This window comes from Sorex fumeus, unplaced genomic scaffold (assembly GCF_029834395.1).
Source record: "Sorex fumeus unplaced genomic scaffold, SorFum_2.1 ptg000072l, whole genome shotgun sequence".
Taxonomy (NCBI): domain Eukaryota; kingdom Metazoa; phylum Chordata; class Mammalia; order Eulipotyphla; family Soricidae; genus Sorex; species Sorex fumeus.
In genome coordinates, this window is record NW_026606129.1 from 55,154,325 (window position 1) to 55,175,924 (window position 21,600).

Genomic DNA, 21,600 nt, shown 5'->3' on the forward strand with positions numbered 1-21,600 from the left:
GCTGCTAGCTACTAGCCCTGGCTCAGGAATGCAAACCCTGGCCATATTTTGAAGCTGAGATGGGAAAGCTGGCTTCTATCATTGCCCAGTGTCATCTAATTGATCAATTGCTTTTTTTCCCCATGTGATGCACATCTTTATATAATTTAAAGGGCCATCTCAACGGGGGTAGAAATGCACAGGAAGTGAGAGCTCAAGGCAGAGTGAAACCCTCACCTCCTACATCTGCAGCAGCCAGTTGGAGGGAGAGGGTTATTAATTAAAATGTTAACTGCCCAGACAATAGCAGGCCGACCAGCATGGAGAATGCCTGGGAAGCCAGCACTGAGAGTTTCATAACTGTAAATTCCAGGGAAGTTGGATCCTCCTTCAAATAGAAAAGCAGAATCATCTGCATCCAGGAGGCTCATCCATGGACTGTACTGCTAAAATGATATTCGGCTTGCCCCGGAGCCCAGCTTGTTCGTCTCCAGAGAGCTAGACTTGGATTCTGAAAAAGCCTATCCTTCACCTCCCTCTATTGAGGGGCCCAGAAAAAATTACAGCTGGGTCTGACAGCAGAATATTCAAATGATTCCCAACAGTGAAAATGACCACACTCATTTGAATAACTGAAGAATTCAATCATTTGAATGCCAATGATTATTCTTCTGGGAGTTTACATTTTAGAAAGAGCATCTGAATCCCCAGAGAGCATTAAATTGCTATCTAATTAGCAGTTCCAAATTATATATATTTAAAAGATAATTAAAGGTTTGAAGGCTGTTGGAATAACTGGTTATACATTTAAATGAATCACTAGAAATTTGTTAGTAATGTGTGGAGTTTTCTTTTATTTCTTGCTTCCCTCTTTGAAGTTCAGTAGACCCAACCTCGCGGGGTTAAGTCTGGTAGCGGTAAGATAAAGGCAGATGTTTTTAATTATTGCAGCTCAAACCTCCAAATAATTATAAGCAGCTGTCATTTTTACATAATCCTAAATGATAAGACCCAAAGAATGCAAATAAAAAGGTTGAGACCATGGACTTTTTGGCACAGCCATTCAATCCTCATCACACCCTTTACCTGACTGTTGCACCCACCAAGGAACGAATCCCTACTTCCTGCCTTCACTCTCTGTTGTTCATAATTCTGCAGCAGGTGCAGGTATGGCTGCCCACCCCTCCAGGAGCTATTCCCACCTTCTCTGTGGACCTTTGCAGTCAAAAGATCACAATAGTGCCTTTGAAATATTGAGGCAAGAAGGAATCTGGCTTAGTAAGGGCAGGGGTTTTGCTGGAAATTCTCAGCCTCATTGCTCAATAACTCCTCCATCCCCGGGGCAGGCGGGAGTCGGGGGGAGGGGGGGGAGGTATGCTCATGACATTGTTCCTGGTGGTATTTCTTTGTCTTATTGCAAGAATGACACAAGATCGAATGCTTTCATGAACCAGCAGACCAACATAACAGCTACCAAATGGGAGGCAATTTACCTACTATACTTGACCGAAGGAAGCTGGGTACTAGTCTAAAGACTTCTGCTTTCTGTATCTCCTGGAAGAACAGAGAGCACCTGAGGATAAGTAAGAGGCACTTGGGCATAAACTATACTGGTTTCCCCCATTTGGACATAAAAATCACAATACCAGAGAATGACACATCAAAAAAACAGAATTTACCCCAGAGCTGTAAGTAGCAAAACCTGAAAAATATTTTGAAGAGAAAACAACACAGAGATACACTCACACTTGTAAATAATTAAATTGAAAGTCAAGGATGCCTTGCCTAATTTCCTGGGGATGGGAAGGATAAATAGTTGCCAGAGGAGAAAGAAATCAGATATAACATTTATCTAGAATATTCAAAGACTGGCAGCTACCACAGTACAGTTATGTCTTCGTAAAAAAATTTAGAAGTTCAGAAACATGTTCCAGGTATTAGAATCACTTAAAAACAGTTTCTTTCTCACAAATATCAGAAAGTTTCCCCTGGAGCTTCTAGGTTTTTAGATAGACTCCAGGGAAAAGATTTGGGAGTAACTAGAAGGGGTGACGGCAGGCATTAACCCGATTCCAGTATTGTAGTGGATAAAAATTAGTGGTTTGAACAATCTTTTAATGAAGCACATATTCATCCAGGCTCATATACAAATAACACATTTATAGGTGTTTAATTGAAGGATCTCTTATAATTGTGTAATGGAAGGATTTTTTCATGAAAAGATTGCTTTGAGAGTTAATCATCAGTTCTGCTTAATGTGGATGACATAAAAAAGCTGATGATAACCAATGATCATCTCTTACCTTTAGGGGACCAAGCAGCTACTTTGTCCCGTGATGAGAGGCCCATTGGCACACATTTCTTCAAGAGTCATATCTATCTCTGAGGTCAGATGTGTGCCTCTAGCCTCAGTTTTACCACTGTCAACTGCAGGGTCTTGGAGGGGTTACTTGACCCTCCTGAGCAGTTTTTTTCTGCTGAAAGACAAAGAAAAAAATGGATTGTGTACAGCATGGGATTGTGAGAAGATTAAAAAGTTGATGCTTGGGGCTAGAGCAATAGCACAGCGGGTAGGGTGTTTTCCTTGCACACAGCCAACCTGGGTTCGATTCCCAGCATCCCATATGGTCCTCCAAGCACCACCAGGAGTGATTCCTGAGTGCAAAGCCAGGAGTAAACCCTGAGCATCACCAGGTGCGACCCAAATAGCAAAAATAAAAAAAAGTTGATGCTTGCAAAATGTATTTGAAACAGAGGAAGAACCCAGCTTTATACATGGGCTCATTCAGTGATGATACACCCTCATTTGCTCATTCACTCTCTTAGCTCATTAATAAGTATTCATGGAGAACCTAATCTTTACTAGGGCTTTCTTCTACACCTTATAGGTATAAAGGTGCAAAAGAAATCACACTTTGTACCAAAGACGCTTGGGACCAAGTATAAAGGTTAGGAAAGTTAGCAACTAATTTGTAGTAGAGTGTGATGAAGGTAGCTGAAGCTATAGAAGTGCTGGTGTCCACTCTGGGCAGACCCACACACCACTACAGAAGCGGGTGTCTCAGGCAATCCTGGGAGGTAACCTGACTCTGAGTTTGAGGTGAGTGGTGTTGGGAGCAGATGGAGGGGTCCATGGAGAGACCTGAATGCAAGAATGGTAGTGTCAGTTTTAGCAGCCAGCTCCATCTAGCCAGTATGAAATACACAGTGAATGACAGAAGTGGTGGAAAAGTCCAGAAAAAGAGGAGAGAGGAAATGATGGAAACTTATTACATTCTGAAATGTTTTCACATCTTTTTGGATCTGAGAGTTTGAGGATAACCGACTACTGTTACACTCTGGTTTGGGAGGCAGAACCCCTCTACCCCGGCTGGGCAGTGGAGAATGGGTCAGAGAGGGAGAGGGTCTAGAGAGCGATACTTATGAGCCACTGGTCTCCTTCATGGGGAGAAATATCACTGTGGCCAACATCATTTTCGTGGCAAGAGAGATGGTGAGATGGTATTCAGTTTAAAGAAAAACTTACAAAGCAGAAACAATGGATATGGAAGTTCGATGAACCTCATTCCTTTGCTCTCTTTCAGGGCATCTTTGATTGTACTTGACTGTTTCTTCCCATATCTCCACAAGGGAGGACAAGTCAAATTCACAGAAGACCTTTATTTTTACTCTAATTCATTTATGGTATCAGAAAGAAGGCTTTGGGATGCTAAGCATCCAAAGAAAATTTTAAAAGGAAGTGCCAGATGCTGGAGAAATAGTACAGTGGGTACAGTGCTCGCCTTACATGTAGCTAACTTGGGTTCAATCCTCACTATATCATGTGGTCTTCCTAGCACCTCCAAGAGTGATCCCTGAGTGCAGAGCCAGGACTAAGCCAGGAGCATCACCAGATGTGACCCAAAACAAAAATAACCAAAAAGAAAAAAATCAGTACAATAATACACACACAAAAATCAGGACTAAACGTTCTTCTGCATTATTAGTCCAGCAAGCTGAAGACTGGTAATGGACCCCATTCTCTTTGTTGGTCAGGGCATGGCTAGGGTAGAGAACAGACAGGGTGGCAAGATGGTCATGTGCATATCTATATTGCAAAACCTGTGTCCTCTGGAAGGGACCAGTCTAAGTCTATCCTCAGAAGAGAGGCCTTAGAAAAGAGAAAAGAACTTAAAGTAGAAGAAACTTATGGGAAATATAGTCCCAAAGATGGATTGCTTCATGCTCTTTCGGGGGTATCTTTAAATATTTTCAGTTAAGAAAAAGAGCAATAAAGAGAAAAATAAAAGTATAAAGCCAATCTCTCCCTAAGTAAAATTAGACAAGCACATGCCTAAGTTTGGTGAAGCCTCAGTAGTTGGTTGGAGGTTGACTCCATTACAGCCATAAACCAGAATCCAGGGCAGTGTCAGCAAACTCAGAAGAAAGGTTTCTTTTTGCTTTTCTCTGTGCTGCTTTATTTATTTCAATGGCAAATGCATTGCCAACTTCTTGTCTATTATATCATTTATCTTGAAAAATTTCTGTTCATGGGGGTTCACTGTTCTCACTCTCATATCTCCAGACAGAAATGCTGGGACTTGAGTTCTTTTCCTGGTAACTGCCTGGCTGTGGCAGAGCGGCCCATGTTACTGACCACACACAGAGAGCTCACTCAAGGGGAATGGTTCGCTGCAGCATCGTTGGAAGGCTAACACGTGTGTGACAGTATCAGTTGCTACTATGTCTGATTTCACTGGACCGAATAAGGAAATTCATTGTCTTTGCTGTTTCGAAACTGGAATCAATTTGTGGTGCCTAATTCTACTCCATAGTCAAACCATCTGACAGGTTCTATGTATCCCAAGGCCTTTTGATACAGTTAAATGCATAAAGGAATAATGCCAAATGAAATTCTAGAAATGCAAAGGGAAACAAGCAAAACAAAACAAACCAAAAAAAAAAAAAGCACAGGTACTTGACAAAGGTCATACAGAACATGCTCTCAAATTCTGGAAGTCCTCTTTGTGTCTGAGATACTATCTCCTAACAACTCAGGGGGAATGTCAAATCTTTATATGAAAATAGCTTTGGAATATCCACGTATCTGTGCTCAGATCACAGTACAATTCTGTCTAAAATTTAAAATTTCTTCTGAAGACTGTCTTGCATTTAACTACCCAGGTAACTGGCCAGGGTTGTGTGAAAGTGTTCTAACCTATCAGAGTGACTGTCCCCAGGTGTCTCTAGTTGATGAACATTTATTTCTTATCTGATGAGAGGTATTTTCCTCTTATCCTCATCTTGTTTCCCAAGCCAATGGTCCTGGTGTCACATTTTCTCCCACCTTCAGATCCCCTACTCTTAGCCCTTTGATGGCACCCAAACTCAGCCTAATTTTTATTTCTCTGACTAGTTTGATATTACTTGACCGGCTTTTTGAGAATGGAACTTTAAATGCAACCAGGTTGTAGTCAGCCAGGTTTGACTGACAAAACCGGTGATGGGGCTGGGCCATCTCCTCCCCACACATGGAGCATGACTCACCACGACCCAGGACACTGATTAAGATAAAGGTCATTCGGGTTTTCAAAGAGGTCTGTTAATTGTTGTTTTTTTAAAAAATACCAAAGCTGTTTTAGTTTTACAGTGATCAAAAGGATTTTGTAATCATCCTAAGAGAGCACATAGAACTTTTAATCTTGGAGACACTTAAAAACATTAATTAATAAGAGCATGCTACCTTTTAGAAAAAGGAAAAGGGTGGTGTCTCAACATGCCCTGTTGCCTCTCTCCCTCCTTCCGGCTGCTTCGGGACACACCCTCATGGCTCTGTTTCCCTCCTGTGTACCTGAAGATTCTCATCTTCCCTTGAACTTGATGGATTTCGTCTCCAAATTCGGACCACTGAATTCTTTGCCAGGCCTAATGTCAATGTCATTCCTTGACATGTATCATCTAGAAAAGTTTGAACTTTTGTGAGGTCACCACTGAATGAGCCAGCACCATTTTAGTGGAAAGCCCAACTTCAGTGCTCTCATGAAGGACCACAAGGTGTCTCTAAGGCCCTGAGTCATTTTTGTGCCTTCTACAAATGAGATACCATGTAGTGGGCGTGTGCTGTGATTCTTTGCTCATGTTCTCACTCCATATATCATAGTTGTTCTTAATCTAAGACTGATTCTTGCTTCCTTGATCATCAAAGACAGTTTTGGATCATCCCAAATGAGTCAGCAGATAATAGAGAGAGGAGTGACTGGTGAAATTATACTTCCATAAGGTTCTGCAGAATTCATGTGCCTCCTGTGTACTGCGTATGTGGGTGACTTCTGTGAGTTGAGGACCTGAGATGGAAAGAGGGGACTCAAGGAAGACTGAGGATGGTGAAGAAAGAAGGAGGTTCAGAAATTATCTGAGTTGGGTTTGAGTCTTGACTTCATGGTCCATTAGTGATGTCACCAAGCTACAACTTTGCTGAAGTTAGCATTTTCCCATTTTTGTATCCCATCTGCCCTCCCTTGGAGCTAGGGAAACTTTTTTTCCTCTTTGCTAAAGGTAGTCAGTTGGAGAGTTTTTCAAATTCTGTTTGTTGTTGTTGTTGTTTGGCATATGCCAGACACAGTAACAACAAAGTCTCCAATGGAGACGTTACTGGGCCCGCTCGAGTTGTTGTTGTTGTTCATTTGTCTTTTGGGTTTTGGGTCAGCTGTGCCCAGGACTTACTCCTGACTGTGCTTAGGGATCATTCCTGGCAGGGCTGGAGAACCACATGAGATACAAGGTACTGAGCCTGGGTTGGACATGCCCAAGGCAAGTACCCTACCTACTGTACTATCTGTCTGGTCCCAAACACAGTTAGTTGGAAAACAACAATCTGATATCAATTTCTGGTTGAACTTAAAAAAAAAAAAACGGAAAGTGGTAGCTGCCTTAAAGTCTATACCCTTTGGGAACTTTGGCGATAACGGAGGGCCGGGTTGTGAGCCTTGCAGAATGGGTAACATATTTCCTTCTTTTACTTCTTGGAATTTTATTTTCTGTGAATTGTCTATATTCCCTGGATTAATCAGGAAAAATTGCCACTGCTCCAAGTGTTTAGAAGGCACCCATGGGACCGGTGGTTGACATTGGCTCGATGACTGTCTCTTATGAGGCCACATGTACAGTGACCATCAGACACCTTGATTTGAAAAATCCTAAAGCAAGAAATAACTGATCACTCTGTCACAGGCCTGCCTGGGAGCCTTGCCCAGGTTTCCACCTTTGGCTGAGACCTTTTGTCTTTGACCTTGAAAAAAAATCTATCACCACGCCTGTTTGAACCTCTTCTTGGAAGAAAAAGAAATATGATTATGCAGCCATATACTGTTCACAACCATTTTATTGGGTGGACACGCTCTAGGGATGAGCTAGATGTGGAAGGGGCTGGGCTAGCAGCGGGAGCAGCAGTCCCTAGAGCTGACCCAGCAGGCATGTTCTCAAGCTACTTTGTCAGAACAGACTCTGCTCAACCATTGACATCTCAATGCAGGCTTGTGAGTTGAATGCTGCTACTTCTGTCTCTGAGGTAAGTAGCTCGGGGCTCAAAACAGGACACTGGCCCCAGAGTTACACCTGCAGATCTGGAGACTGATGAAAATCTAAGTTCTTTTGGGGACCCTGGCTTTGAAACACTCTCCTTTTGGTTTGTATTGTGACTGTGACTGAAGGCTGGGAGATGGTGTTTTTCAGACAACATCTCTGTCTTTCAAGGCTCGACTGCCTTGGGACTGAAAACTACTCAGTGTTCAACAGTCTTTTGGATGCATGGGCGAACAATTGCATGAGGAAGCTGATGCACGTATAAAGGAACGACGCACATAATGCCCAGTCAGCCCTGTTCCCTGGTGGATGAAGGAAAACAAACAACGCCACCAATTTTCCTTCTACAGTGGCTCTTGCAGCCTCTGAGATTAGAGAAGACTCAAAGCTTTGGTGCAGGTGGCAAAGGTATTTGCCCGCAGAGAGCCGTGAGTGCCTCAAGAAAGAAACATCTACCTACTCACTGACTCCTGCCCTGTGGCCCCGCCCCTTCTCAGATGGCATTAGCTTTGGGCAAGGTTTCTTCCACTCCTGTTGTGGGCCTCCCACCCCCATGTCCTTCCTTCCTGTTGGCAGTATGGGGTGGCACAAAGAGCTTATGAATTTTTAGCACACACAGTCTTTGTTTCACGGGAGCTGCCTGGATGCGTGTAGCTGATTTCCACTGCCCCTTCCCCAAAAGCAACAGAAAAAGCAAAGGCAATTTAGATTTTTCCGAACTAACACGAATGTGACCATCACCTCAGCACATCCATTTTGCTTCCAAAGTCAGTCTGCAGGGAATGCAAAGGAGCATTTAGGTCTAAACAATTGAACACAGCCAGGAAAGTTCTGGCACCAAAGCGTGCCCTTGCCTGGCTCTGGCTTACTCCTCATAGGGTGCCCTCCTTGTCCCATCCGCCTGGGCCACAAGCTGGTTTGTATGTTCACCACATCTGGCCTTTATTTGAAACTCCACCTCAAAGTATTTCATAGCACAAAATATCTTTCCTTATTAAATTCTCCTCCCACATATTTTTTTCATAAAACAGGCACCAAAAACTACAAACCTACCTGTGGCTCTCAAAGTATCTGTTTATAAACCTTTGGAAACTGCTTGCAATTCGTTAATCACATTTTCAAAGGAAGTTACAGATTATAGATACACTAACAAATGCCATACACAATGCCTCAGCTCAGTAACGAGATCCTCACGCAGGGGAAGAGGGAGTGGGGATGGGGGACCCAGCTTGTCCCAGACTAAATCCCATGGGAGAGGGGAGAGCTGACCTAGGAGCTGGAGATTGGAGAGTTGAGTTCTTTTCCTGTTGTTCTCTTACTGCACTCTGGCCTCACAGACGTCTTCTCAGAGGATGCAGGTATAGAACCAACACACTATAATGCAGTCGTCTAGCTCAGCAGTGAAGCATTTTGCAAATAATAGATTCCTAAATAATCACTCAAGTTATACACATATGTGAACATGTTACTTAAAATGTGATATTTATGTCATTATCTATTTAAGCTGGGGAGAAAATAAAGGTGCTTAATCTATACACACTGATTCCTGCTGCCCCTGGTTATGCTTGACACCCAAGTAAGTTTTAAAACAATCTTTTTAAAGGGCAGTGGGGTGGTCATGTGGCAAGAAATCCTTAGTTCATAAAGCATCCCTGTGTGCAAATGTTTCAGGCACGCTTGGCATAAACACATATACCATGTTTTCAGGTCCTCTTTATATCCATCTTCAACTTTCTGTCTATCCAAAGAAAAGGAAGACTCTCCAAATGTTGGCAGAGATGGCCTTGGAGGACTCCAAGTTCACATTCTACTTCTTGACTATACTAGATGATAGTAAAAAGCCCTCCCCTTGATCATCGATTTGCTCAAGCGGGCCCAGTAACGTCTCCATTGGAGACTTTGTTGTTACTGTGTCTGGCATATCGAATATGTCACGGGGAGCTTGCCAGGCTCTACCGTGCGGGCGAGATACTCTCGGTAGCTTGCCGGGCTCTCTGAGAGGGGCGGAGGAATCGTACTAGGGTCGGCCATGTTGGCTGCATGCAAGGCAAACGCCCTACCGCCGTGCTATCGCTCTAGTCCACTAGATGATAGACACCTGTGTTTTTGTATAAATCCAGAAAAGTCTCCCAGATGGAGTCTCATTTGAGCTGGACAAGGTTATGTCCTCATCCCTGAACCAATCCTGGGATAATGCAGACTTCCTTCAAATATTTAGTCACTTGTCCACCTCTGAATCAGCAATAGTCTTATGGTCACTAGAGCCAAATTTCCTAAGGGTGGGGCGTCCCAGGTATTCTGTAAATTAAAAAATGAAATAGAAAATGAAAATAACAGTTGGTGACAACCCACTGCACAAGAGTATCCCTAATGAAGCCCAGTCTCCAACTTTCTAATGTACTTTCTTACTGGGTGACAAGGAAAAGGTGCACTCTGGGTCTTTATGTGGAATTTAGTCGTTGCCTTTGACATAATCTATGCAACAGACCCTTGACTTTTATTTTTCTCATTCAAAGCGATCAAGCTACTGCATTACTTATTATATTCTTGAGGAACTCACTCTTTAATAAAGACCCCCATGAAGCATATCTCTCAAACCTGTTTCATATACCTGATTTGACTGACATTGTGAAGAAGCATTCTTCCCCCCCCCCCCCGCCCCCCCCCCGGGTAACTGCATATTTAATTTTTTTTTAATTTTTATTAGTGAAACACCATGAGGTACAGTTGTAGACTTACACATTTTTGTGCTTGGGTTTCAGTTATACAATGATCGAGTACCCATCCCTCCTCCAGTGCCCATTCTCCACCACCACGGATCCCAGTATCCCTCCTACACCCCATCCCTCCCATCCCACCCTGCCTCTGTGGCAGGGCATTCCCTTTTGCGCTCTCTCTCTCTCTCTCTCTCTCTCTCTCTCTCTCTCTCTCTCTCTTCTCTCTCTCTCTCCTTTTGGGCGCTGTGGTTTGCAAAAGAGGAATTGAATGGCAATCATGTTCGGTCTACAGTCTACTTTCAGCATGCATTGGAGAAGCATTCTTAATTCAGAGCTCCACAGGGAGTAGCTCCAATGTAGTCTGTTTCTCTCAATGAAATTAAATTACAGGGGAATCCTTGAATATGGCACTTTATAAACCAGTTTGCTGGGAAACCTTCATCTCATTCTTTAAATCTCTATAAGTCTCTTGAATTTCAGTAGTACAGTGCAATAGACTCGAGTACCATTAAAAACTGAAGCTACATGTGAAGGGTTATATTAATTATATTAATTATATTAATTCTACAAAATCAGCCCATATTTTTGCCAAAACCTCATTGCTCAGGTCTCTTTAGAAACTATATGTGGAGGCTTTATTCTGAGTGAGGACTGTGCCTGCCATTTTACATGCAATATTTAATCTTCTCCAGCTTGTTGCTATGGAGATATTATTGTTTTCTCCATGTTTGCAACTGATAGAAAGTAAATTAGGAGCCATGGGGTGCCTTGTTTGGGGACACAAACCCAGTAAGTCACAGAACCACTGTACCCTCCTCTAAGAACAGCCTTTGGGTGCTCTTCGTGGGAATGAAGGAATTCTTGGTGCTCTGGACATTGGGATTTTTTTTTTCAAATTTCTCTGAAATACCATGAGAGTTAGACATGAAATTTACTAGTCCATGCACAGCCCTCCCAGGCTTTATGATCTTATTTAGCTTATTATTTGATTTGTTATTGAACTTTTCAGAGTTCATTTCCCACCATTTATGCCAGAAGCCACAAATTGACCTTACAGAGACAGATTACTTCTGGGTGATAAACTGCAAGCAAGTGTTTGTAATAGAATGATGCTCTGTTGAATTGATTTTGTGTTCTCTGTACCTTACACTTACTATGTGTCCCTTAGCTATGGGTTCAATAAATGAACAAAGTAAGCTTTTGAACTGATAAAGAAATCCCCCCCCATCTAAAACATGTTAGATATAGATGAGGTTAGCCAAGCAGTTGTGAGAATTCTACCTTCAAAATGGCTATGTGTCCTTCTGGGGTGTCTCATGGCTCCTACTGATATTGGAGGGCAAAGGTAACAGGTCCAAGGATATCTGTCTTCTCAGGAGGACCCTCTCCAGCTTCTCCCCAACCCCCTTGTAAGACTCAGGTGACAGCCCCACTGACCTCATTCCTATCCCCCCTACTTAGCCCCAGTCTGGCTCTCCAGAGGGCCGGAGCTCCCATGCACACAGGAACTTTCCATAACAGGATCCAACTGCAAATCTGCTATCATTTATACTGGCTTCTGAGGGAACCACTTCCCTTCCTCCTCATCTGGAGTGGATCTGATGTCATAAAACTGACCTGAATGCCTATTAATTGGAAACCTGAGAGAAAGAAGTGGAAGCATAGTTGACTGGAGTGGTCAGAGCCCGGTGCCCTTGGAGGTGAGGTAGCCTTCCTGGATGGGGGCGGGGGTGGTGGTTGTGGTAAATCTCTGCCCCGCCCCAAGATATCTGGGAGTTTCTGAAATGTTGCTGACAGGGGGAAAAAAAAAGGAGTCAGGGAAAACAGTTTGGTTCTGTTGGAATCACAGTAGCCCGGGCTGGCCTCCCTTGCTTAGAGTCCCTAGAAGGTCTTGGGTAGGTCTGTTTGTTTCAGTCAGTTAACAGCAGGGGTTCTCTCTTCTTTTCATGCAGGGTGTGCCTTCAGCACCTGTCTCTGTTCATTAGCCAAGTGTCCAAATTGTACCTGTAGTTCAGGGTTCTTAAAGCACTTACAGTGATGCTGCATCTCAGTTACAACAGGGATCCCATTTCAGAAACAAAAGCAGCAATAGCAAAAAGAGAACAACTATGTACATGCATATTTGACTCAATACACTATTAGCTTTGTCTCATATACAAGTAAGGGGGTTGCTTATCCTTAGTCTGCAGTAGAGGGCAGACTTTCCTACGTTATAAGCACCCCCAATAACCAACATTAAAGGCTCCAAAGACACAGGAATATCCAGACACATGAATGTCCAGCATGCAGAATGACTAACACTAGTGATTTCGGGAGTATTTAAAACTTTTCCTGGTTTTATGGTACTCACCAGCCTCTTCAAAGAACTGTGCTAAAGACTATTAACTGTGACTGTTATTCCCTATGCCACATCCATTCTGGGTGAAGGAGCCCTGCTGGGCTCTGGGAAGAGATTATGCAGAGAGCGAGTAGGAGATTCTGTGTGTCTGCAAAAGGTTCTGAGGGTATGAATTGAACCTAATTTCAGAGATCAAGTTTTTTTAATCTTAGGTAGGAAACAAGAGGTAAGTTTGAGATGGGCAATGTGGATGAGACCTTTAAAACACAAAAAGGTCATATCTAGATTTTTGGTGAGTGTACATAGAAGGTCCTTTCCTGTGTGGTTTTCAAACTTTGGAAGAGAAGTGTCTCCCATACCCCACAAAACCCATCCCAGGAAAGATAAAGCCTCTCTTTGTGTATTGTGTGTTAAAAACCACAGGTTCCACTTTGTAAAATTCATGATAAGCCAACAGTGGAACCCAGCTCAGGTGGTTTTTTTAGGCATGTAATCTTGGCTTTTAGGCTGTTAACCTCCTCAGACCACTGCCTCTATAGAGCTAACCACTCATATTTAGTGACACAGTAAGTGGGCAAAGTGCCCATCTGAAAACAGGATTTTGGAGCATGAAGTTTGCTTTGGTTGAGGATCCCATGAACATGGATTCTTCTTCTTCCCTGCACTAGTATGAAGAAGGCAAGAAGCGGAGGAAACCTGACTATAGCAGCGTTGACCTCTCAGAAGTGGAGTGGGAAGACCGAGACGACGTGGTAAGTGATTTGCTTATGAGCCTGGCAAAGAGTGAGCCACATAATATCTTCTTCTGGACCAGAGACTGCCCTGGGAGCATATGGAGAGGATTACCAGAGAAACAGTGGCCCCAGAGAGACTAAAAGACAGGGCCTTTGAATCATGTTTGAACTGTTAGAACTCTTCCACCCTTGTGACCCGTGGCTGACAAGCCAGTTGGCCTGCCTTGCTTTGCACAGTCTCTGCTTCCTTGGGTGCAGATAATACCAGTCAAGCAGTTGACAGAGATGTGACCCAGGAGACCATGAGAAAAGCTCACTTCCAGGTGAATACTTTGGTGGCCAGAATCTGCCTGTGAGGCCAGCCTGGGTATAGTTCAGGGTTTGAGAGAGCAATACAGAGCTCTGTAGACCCCCTTCCAGAGCTACCCCCTTCTCTGGCCACACTGCAATAGCTCATGTGTTTCCTTCCCAGACAAATTCAGCCATCGGTGCTGTATCAAAAGCTTTCCTTATGCCCATGACTTAACCCCGTTAGTCTTCTTGTTACTTCCTCAATAAATCAGATTTGTTAGACACGGCTGCCTTTGTGTGAATCCAGGCAGACTGTCCTTAATTAAATCGTAACTTCCCAGGTGTTCCCAGCTGGATCCTTCTTCTTTTTTTTTTCTAGGAGGTCTCTGTGTCAAGGCCATGCTTCTCTGATTTGTCTGGAGCACTTTCCTAAGTCCCAAGGTTGAGTCAGCATTGTTCCCATTCCTCCCTCTGTCCTACTTAGCAAAAGAAGTCAAGACGAGCCATTTGAATGAAGTCCACAGACTGAGTTCTTGAGCCTTCCAGAAAATGCCACCAGTACCCTACTTCCTCTTGCTGTAGCTTTCTCTCTCCTTCCCAGCCTCTGTTTCCTGAATGTCTCAGCTACCATAAATCTCTGGCTTTCTTCCTTGCCTGTAAAATGCAAAACTCAGATATAATTTAGACATTTAACCTATTTCCTCCTTCCTCTGTACTTAAATCTTCTTAAGCTGAAGTGCAGAAAAAACAGCTCTGATAGACAGCCATTTCCACTTCTACACTTTTTTTTCCACATGCCAGTGTCCTGACATCATGTCAGCTCAATGGCATAGGAAAGTTCCACATCTTTTTCTGTACGTGTTGTCATCAGGAAGCATGGCAATTACATGGGAATGCCCTTCCTTTCCCACTTGCTCATCCCAAGAAGCAGGCTAGTATGGTGGTTAGAGTATAACCCAAAGAACCAGGCTGCCTGCTCCAAACCCTCCTTTTGTGATTGGATGCTGGGGATTGTTCAAGCAAGGTATACACATCAATTTTGTTTTTTGTTGTTTCTATTTTTACCAGTAAAATAAATATGATGACAATCATCTATCTATACCTTCCAGGGCTGTTGTGAATATTGAAAACTATAGAAATGCTTACAGTCTTGTGGATCCAGTGAACATTGTATGAGTAGCAGCTATTTTGAGTCTTGGTCTATTAGCAACATCATCATCCATCCTCCATTGTCCTTCTCATTAATGAGTGTCCTGTGGGCTTGCAGTGGTTAAATAATCTCCTGAGTCTTTGACAGGGGCAGTTCATTGTTTTCCTTCCTCTCCTTCCTTCTCTTTACCCATTACTTGATTTTACTTCACATGGATCTTTATGGTTTCTTTTTATAGAATCTTGGAACTTGTCACCAATGTGCTTCTTAATCTTTTCACCTTTTACACTTTCATTCATAGGGAAAGCACATGATTATGCTCATTTTCCTTTGGTGTGCCCCAATTGAGGAAGCACACCCTCTTCTAGTTATTGCTGATCTAACATTCACTTTTCCTACGTGCCTTCTCTAAAGTTATTTATTACTCAGCTCATTCTAGTTATCCCCTGAGCCCCAGTACATTTTCAGTAAGCTAATATATTCTTTCACTTATAATGGTTTGGACATGCCTCTTCAATTGCTCTAGCTTCCTTTCACACTGCAGTCTCAGCTTTATGCTTCATTTTCTTGCAATTTCTTCCAATTCACAAGACTGGGTTTTGAGAAAATCTAGCATCTCCAGCAAATCTAGTGCCCATCTGCACGTATTGATCTCTGGATGTTCTCTTGCCTTGTCATCTTGGGAAGATGATATGTTTTACAGACAAATTTCTTCAGTACCAATATATTTGACTGGGAAACCCCAAGTCAACATTTCTATCTTAGGGATATTCGCCCAATTTATTGAAGAACTCTGAAACCTATGCATAGTATTTGTGTGATCTTAAAAAAGTCCTACATGCCCTTATGCCTACCATTAGCATTTTCAGAAAAAAATTAGAAGACCCGATTAAGCTTAAGATCTGAGAAAGACAATCCTTTGAAGAGAAAGCAGCCTGACGTGTCCTACCTGCCGAGGCCTCATGACAAGGAACAGCCTATATCTCTTGGCAACTAGGCTCTTGCTGAATTTAATAACCACTTTTATAGCATAGACTCTGAGTACCTTAAAAAGAAAGCTCGGTTATTCTAGTACTAAAACACAAGCATATAAATTAGCTAAATTAGTAAGAGAAAAAGAGATAAATTAGGAACCACTGAGAGGAGGATGAGTGGCACTTCTGTTCACAGGATAGTTTGGCCATCGTAAGGACATTTCAGTAGAAAGACGGATCTGGAGAAAATCTTTGAACCACCCTATGATCCTGACACACATAGCAGTCTGTTTCCCAGGCTTAATGAGCTCTTAAAAGGAAAACAATAGGTTTAAAATAGCATTTATCCTTTGATTATAAAATTTCCCCAAAGAATAAAGTAATAAAGGATGAATTTATTCTTATTACTAGTACCATTTAGTCATTTCCAAACTTACCATAGTGTCTATAATTATTTCTACCAACCAGAAATAAAAACTAATATGTATCAATGATTACCATCAGATATTGAATTCTCCCTATGAGCCAGCAGTGTTCTAAAGGCTATCTATATATGGACAGAGTTTTAAAATTCTTTATGACTGTCTCATAAAGTGTTACTGTTTTCCTTCTCTTACGGATAAGGAAACTGAGGCAAGGTGTCCAGGACACAAAGTACACATGGCCCCAGAGCTTTCAACTGTTTGGTATATCTTAGAAAGAATCTTAAGGTCAAAGAATCTTTAAAGACTCAAGCTCATGCCACAGAGTATCTTGAGTGTTACCCTCCCTTGAGGGGTACAGGAAAGGTGGAGCATGCCTTGCACATAGCTGCCAAGCAGATGTTTGCCACATGGTGTTTTTGTCTGCAATGCCCCATCAGATTCAATCCAACAGAAAACCTTCAGTTGCAACATTTGTCCCTTCTCTACTTCCCTCCAATCAACCTGGTGTAGTCACCTGGGGGAACTCTGATGGAAAGATCCTCTCACTTCCTCTTGCTAAAGCCTGTTCTCCTGACCTTTATCACTCAGATCTTTGTTGCTCAGTTTGTTCTTCTGTATCTTCCTAGCCCATCAGACATAGACCACCTGAAATAGTGTGTGTGTGTGTGTGTGTGTGTGTGTGAGAGAGAGAGAGAGAGAGAGAGAGAGAGAGAGAGAATACAAAAGTGTGAGAGGGGAGGGGATTTGTTGAATCAGTGCTCTGTGAAGTTCAGTCTATTTTCATATTCTGATTGAATGTCTGCTTGGAAATGACAGACCTACTTTGTTGCTGCCTCTTCCTTTCCCTGTAGTCTGTTGATTTGGATTCTTTGACAAGATTTGACAAGATTCCTTGACAAGACAACTTATCAATAGGCATCTGGAAGTACATGACTCTTAAGTTTAACCTAACGTAATCAACGATTCTCTGGAGAGAGTTGAAGCTGCGGACAACCCAACTCAGGCGACTACAAATGTGGCTACCAATTGTCACAGGGCTGTTAGGGAACAGACTACTCTGAATGACCAGTGAACTGCTTCAACTTCAGGACAGGCAAGAAACAGATAGACAGATGCTAGGGAAGAACACCTGAGATGGGATCATTTAGTCCTCTGGGAAAACAGAGTTTCCTAGAGTCCAGGAAGCTTGATCGTGGTCTTCAGATGACTAGTTTCATTTTGAACAGGCTTGACATTTATTTTATCAACCACGTAGTTGTGAAAGATGCTTGAATGTGCATTAAGTGCTCACCCTTGCAGGTGGGTGAAACTCAATAGGAAAACCAGAAAGGTCTACTATGGATTTTCTGTTTTGCTTAGCTTTGAATATTAGCTAAGCAGTTAAGCATCTGAACACATCATGTTTTTTTTTTTAAATGACTATGTAATATTCTACGAATAAGTGCTCGGAAATGTTTCTTTTCCAGGTCATTTTTATTCCTCCAGTTGCTCAGATCAGGCATGCAGATGGTGGCAGCTTCTGGAGATAGCTGCGAGCTCAGAAGCATGCTGCTGATCTCTTCTTTCCCATCCCTCTTGGGACTGGATAGCATTGTTGCCCTCCCCCGCCATTCTTTCCTCTGCTCTGGGTAGCTCTACCATAGTTTGTACAGAGCCAGGCTGGAAACCAGGTCCCCCCATACACAAGGAGGAGGCTTGCCTTCAATAGCTGAGCTACAGCCTTGCTCCCTCTGTCACCTTGCCATCTAGCTTGTAGAGCTGGTGGCGCCACTGGCTTAGCGTAAGATATGGTGCAAATGTCTTCTCTTTTCACACGTTAGGCTCCAGAGGCGGGAAAGTGAGCTTTGCAGATAGCTGCAGCCTCCCTCTGCTATATTCTTACCAGGCATCTTGTGTGTCTGTGTTTCTACTGAGAAAGCACTGAACCCCAAGCTCTCTGATAGCCATGAGGAAAGAAAACCTCCTTTTTAAAGACTCAGACCACAGTGCCTAGTATCTGTGGGAGAGCCTCTTGGGAAATGAAAACTTCAGGTTGGAGCTTGATTCATTTGAACAACTTCTTTGTAACAAATAAAAAAAAAATTAAAAACTCTTTGATTTAAAACAGTCAGACGGGGCTGGAGCAATAGCACAGCGGGTAGGGCATCTGCCTTGCCTGCTGCCGACCCGGGCTCAATTCACAGCATCCCGTATGGTCCCCCGAGCACCACAAGGAGTAATACCTGAGTGCATGAGGCTCCTGAGTGCATGAGCCAGGAGTAACCCCTGTGCATCACCGGGTGTGACCCTCCAAAAAAATCAGAGATAATAATAATGTATTACTTCTTAGAAGAATAAAATTCATTCTTCTAAGATGCATTAACTTGTCTGATTGCTTTCTCTTCTGATTTGAGAAATAGAGGTAATAACACAGAATCTAGTGGCAGACAGACTGCATGGGTCTATGCAGTTTCTTTTTTTGATGTTGTTTCTTAACCTTGTGCTTCAGTTTCCCCACCTAAACAACAGGGTAATAGGATAATAGGATGCCTTATAAAATTATTTTTGGAGCTTTTTAAAAATGGGCACATCCCTGAGGTACTTGTGTGCCATGTGGCACCTTGACTAGAACTCAGAGATTTGTATTTCTTAGACTTGTACTCTGTCACTTCACCTCTATCCCTGGCCCTGATATTTTAGAGTCGTACAGCCTGTTTCTAAAGCATAGAGAGAGCTAGGTTAACTATATCTAAACTATAATACCCATTTAGTATTGACTAAACTTCACAAGAATCTCATCTAAGATTCTGGTCCATACAGTTTATACAGCACCTAAAGTACATGCAGGCGGTGGAGCCCTCAGTTATGAAGACTTAGGACGGAATGACTGAAAGATGGAGAAATAAAGTCATAGATTCATCATGGGCAAGCAATATGTGTCATTGGTATAACTTAAGTCATGATATCCTGGGTTACTTCTTATGTCCTTAGACTATATTTGACTGCATCTACATCTGCCTGTGCTAACCCTGTTCTTAGGAGATTGGGGGCAGCTTTTAACACGCAATTTCAGGGAGGGATGTGCCACAAAATCCACTTCATTTTCTCTGAGCATCAGTTAAAAACATTAAATTTCTTAAAAATCGAAGATATTAAAGACCATCTATCTTCACAGCAAGATAGAATTGGGGTTTTGGTTTATTTTGTTTTGGATTTTTGGGAAACATCAGCAGTATTCACGGCTTACTCCTGGCTCTGCATTCAGGAATTACTCCTGGCAGGGCATGGGGGACCATATGGGATACTGGGGACCTAACCTAGGTGGACTGCATGTAAGGCAAGCACCCTAACCGCTGTGCTCTCACTCCGGCCACAAGGTACAGATTTTATGTGGCTAAGGGTCAGAACAGTCTGAACACATTGGCTTAACGTAGTGTTCTCAGATTTATTTGGCCTTCCACCCAACTTAAGCAAACAGAGAGCATCCCTCAGTTGTATCTGATGCTATTCCTACACAAGTGTTTAGAGTGTGGGCAGAATGTGACAAAGGTAGTCAACTACTACACGTCACTTCTGTAATTGCCAAGGTTGATTCGGCTGATCTTGCTGCCTAGGTGGGTGCCTCCTTCCTCCCTCACCACTCCATGTACATGAGTACAACGTTCCTCTGAACTGTGAAATTACAACTTTCTAAGAGGACAGATTCTGCCAAATAGAACATGAGTGTGTAAAGAAGACTTGAGTTTAAATCCTAATTATCAAAAGCTTTGATATTAAAGAAAAGTAAGAAAGATGATAACAAACATGATGGTCATGGTGTTGGATAACCAACATTGATTAAATGCTTAGAGCTACCTGGTAGTCTTTTAATTTTTAACTTAGTCAACTCTTTTCCTGATTACATTGATGAGTGTGGTCATTAGTTTCATTAGGCATGCAAGGAAACTGAGGAACAGAGAGAATTCATAGGTGATTTTTATGGTCAGAGGTCCTGGCAGAGTTGATTTCATTTTATTTTTTCCCTTTTTAAAATTTTTAATGGAGGCCACCCACACTGGAGGTTTAACCAGTTCCACTGCCACTCCTGACAATGAGATGTGGGGCCTGGAGGTGCTCTGGGGAAGTTCCATACCCAGCTCTGCTAGAGGCCATGCAGTGCCAGGGATCAAACTTGGTCTCTTGACTGCTAGGCATATGCTCTGCAATTCAGCCATATCACCAGCGCTAGGGTCTATTTCTTTAACTACAGTGCCATCTGCTTCTCAAATAAGTGTTCAATCGGTGTAATCTATTTCCATAATAGTTGAAGAAAAGGAAAAGACGGAGCTAATCATTTAAGCATTTGTCTAGAGAAAACATCCGTGACCTCGGCCTTGGACCCTCGCAAGACCCAAGACTTTTGCTGTGTGCTACTGGGAGTTGGGGGTTGGGGGGACACGGAGGCGTGGAGCGACTTACCGAATCTCTGACTTGTCTGGGGAATGTGAGAGGGGAAGGTCCCAAATGGCTTTAGGCAGGCACCAGAAAGAGGAAAAATGAAAACCATGTTAAAGATAAATCGAGCCGTTCTTAAAAGTTAGAAAGTAGACTTAATTAGGACCAGCTCTCCCCATCCAAAACCACAAAAGTTAAAATGGGAAAATATTTCCAGAAATGCCCATTATGTGTTGTTAAAAAATATCTACAGTAAAATATATGTTTTATTTTATACATGCCTCCAGCTAAAAATTATGCTTTTACTCTCTCTCACAGAAGATGGGAATGTGAACCCAAATCTAGACAGCCCCGAATCAAATTTAGGTTGCTTGCAAGCATTGCAGTTTTCTATCGGCCAGATCTTATTCAAGTTCCTCAAAGGAGAAAAGAAGGGAAAGGAGAAAAAAAATAAGGCTTGGGGCTGGGAAAGCCTCTCCTGCTGGGCTGGCATGTCAGCAGTTGCTCTGACTCCATTCAGTGGCCTTTCCTCTGTCCTTTCAGTGCCCCCAATAGCACGTCTCTCATCACTGCATCTGCTATCCTCTGCTGAGAAGCAGAAGGGCCACACGTCATTAGGGGAGGTCAGCTGGGGGTGTGGAGGGAGTGAGGCTCACTGGTGCACACCGTGGGATCTCTAAAGTTAGACCCACGACCGTCCTATTCTCTGCCTGGAAGCATTGATGAGGCCATTATTTGGCTCATGTTAGTAAGAGCATTTTAAGATGACTTACACTAAGGAAAAAATGACATGCATTTCTGTCTTCCAAATGGTTGTTTTAAACAACAAACACAGTAACAACAGCCTTTGCCCCCCCCCACGCACAAAAATTCCCCTGATATAGGAGTATAATTTTTTTTAAACTTGATTATGTCTTCAAATGTGTTTTCTCCGTGACAAGTCAGTACTGCGAGTTGGATGAATGTAACTCATCTCTGGAGACATTCTTGCTTCCTGAGTGTGTTTGATCAGCTTTCTG

General features: G+C 42.8%; 1 protein-coding gene across 2 annotated transcripts in view; it reads left to right on the plus strand.

Annotated features, from left to right (window-relative positions):
- Nucleotides 1-21,600, plus strand: part of CACNA2D3 (calcium voltage-gated channel auxiliary subunit alpha2delta 3) — a 1,033,411-nt gene that overhangs the window by 798,134 nt on the left and 213,677 nt on the right. For both annotated transcript variants that reach the window (XM_056129451.1, XM_056129450.1), the window contains one exon: nt 13,263-13,346. In XM_056129451.1, the coding sequence (XP_055985426.1) occupies nt 13,263-13,346 (84 nt within the window). The remainder of the gene's footprint in view (nt 1-13,262; nt 13,347-21,600) is intronic.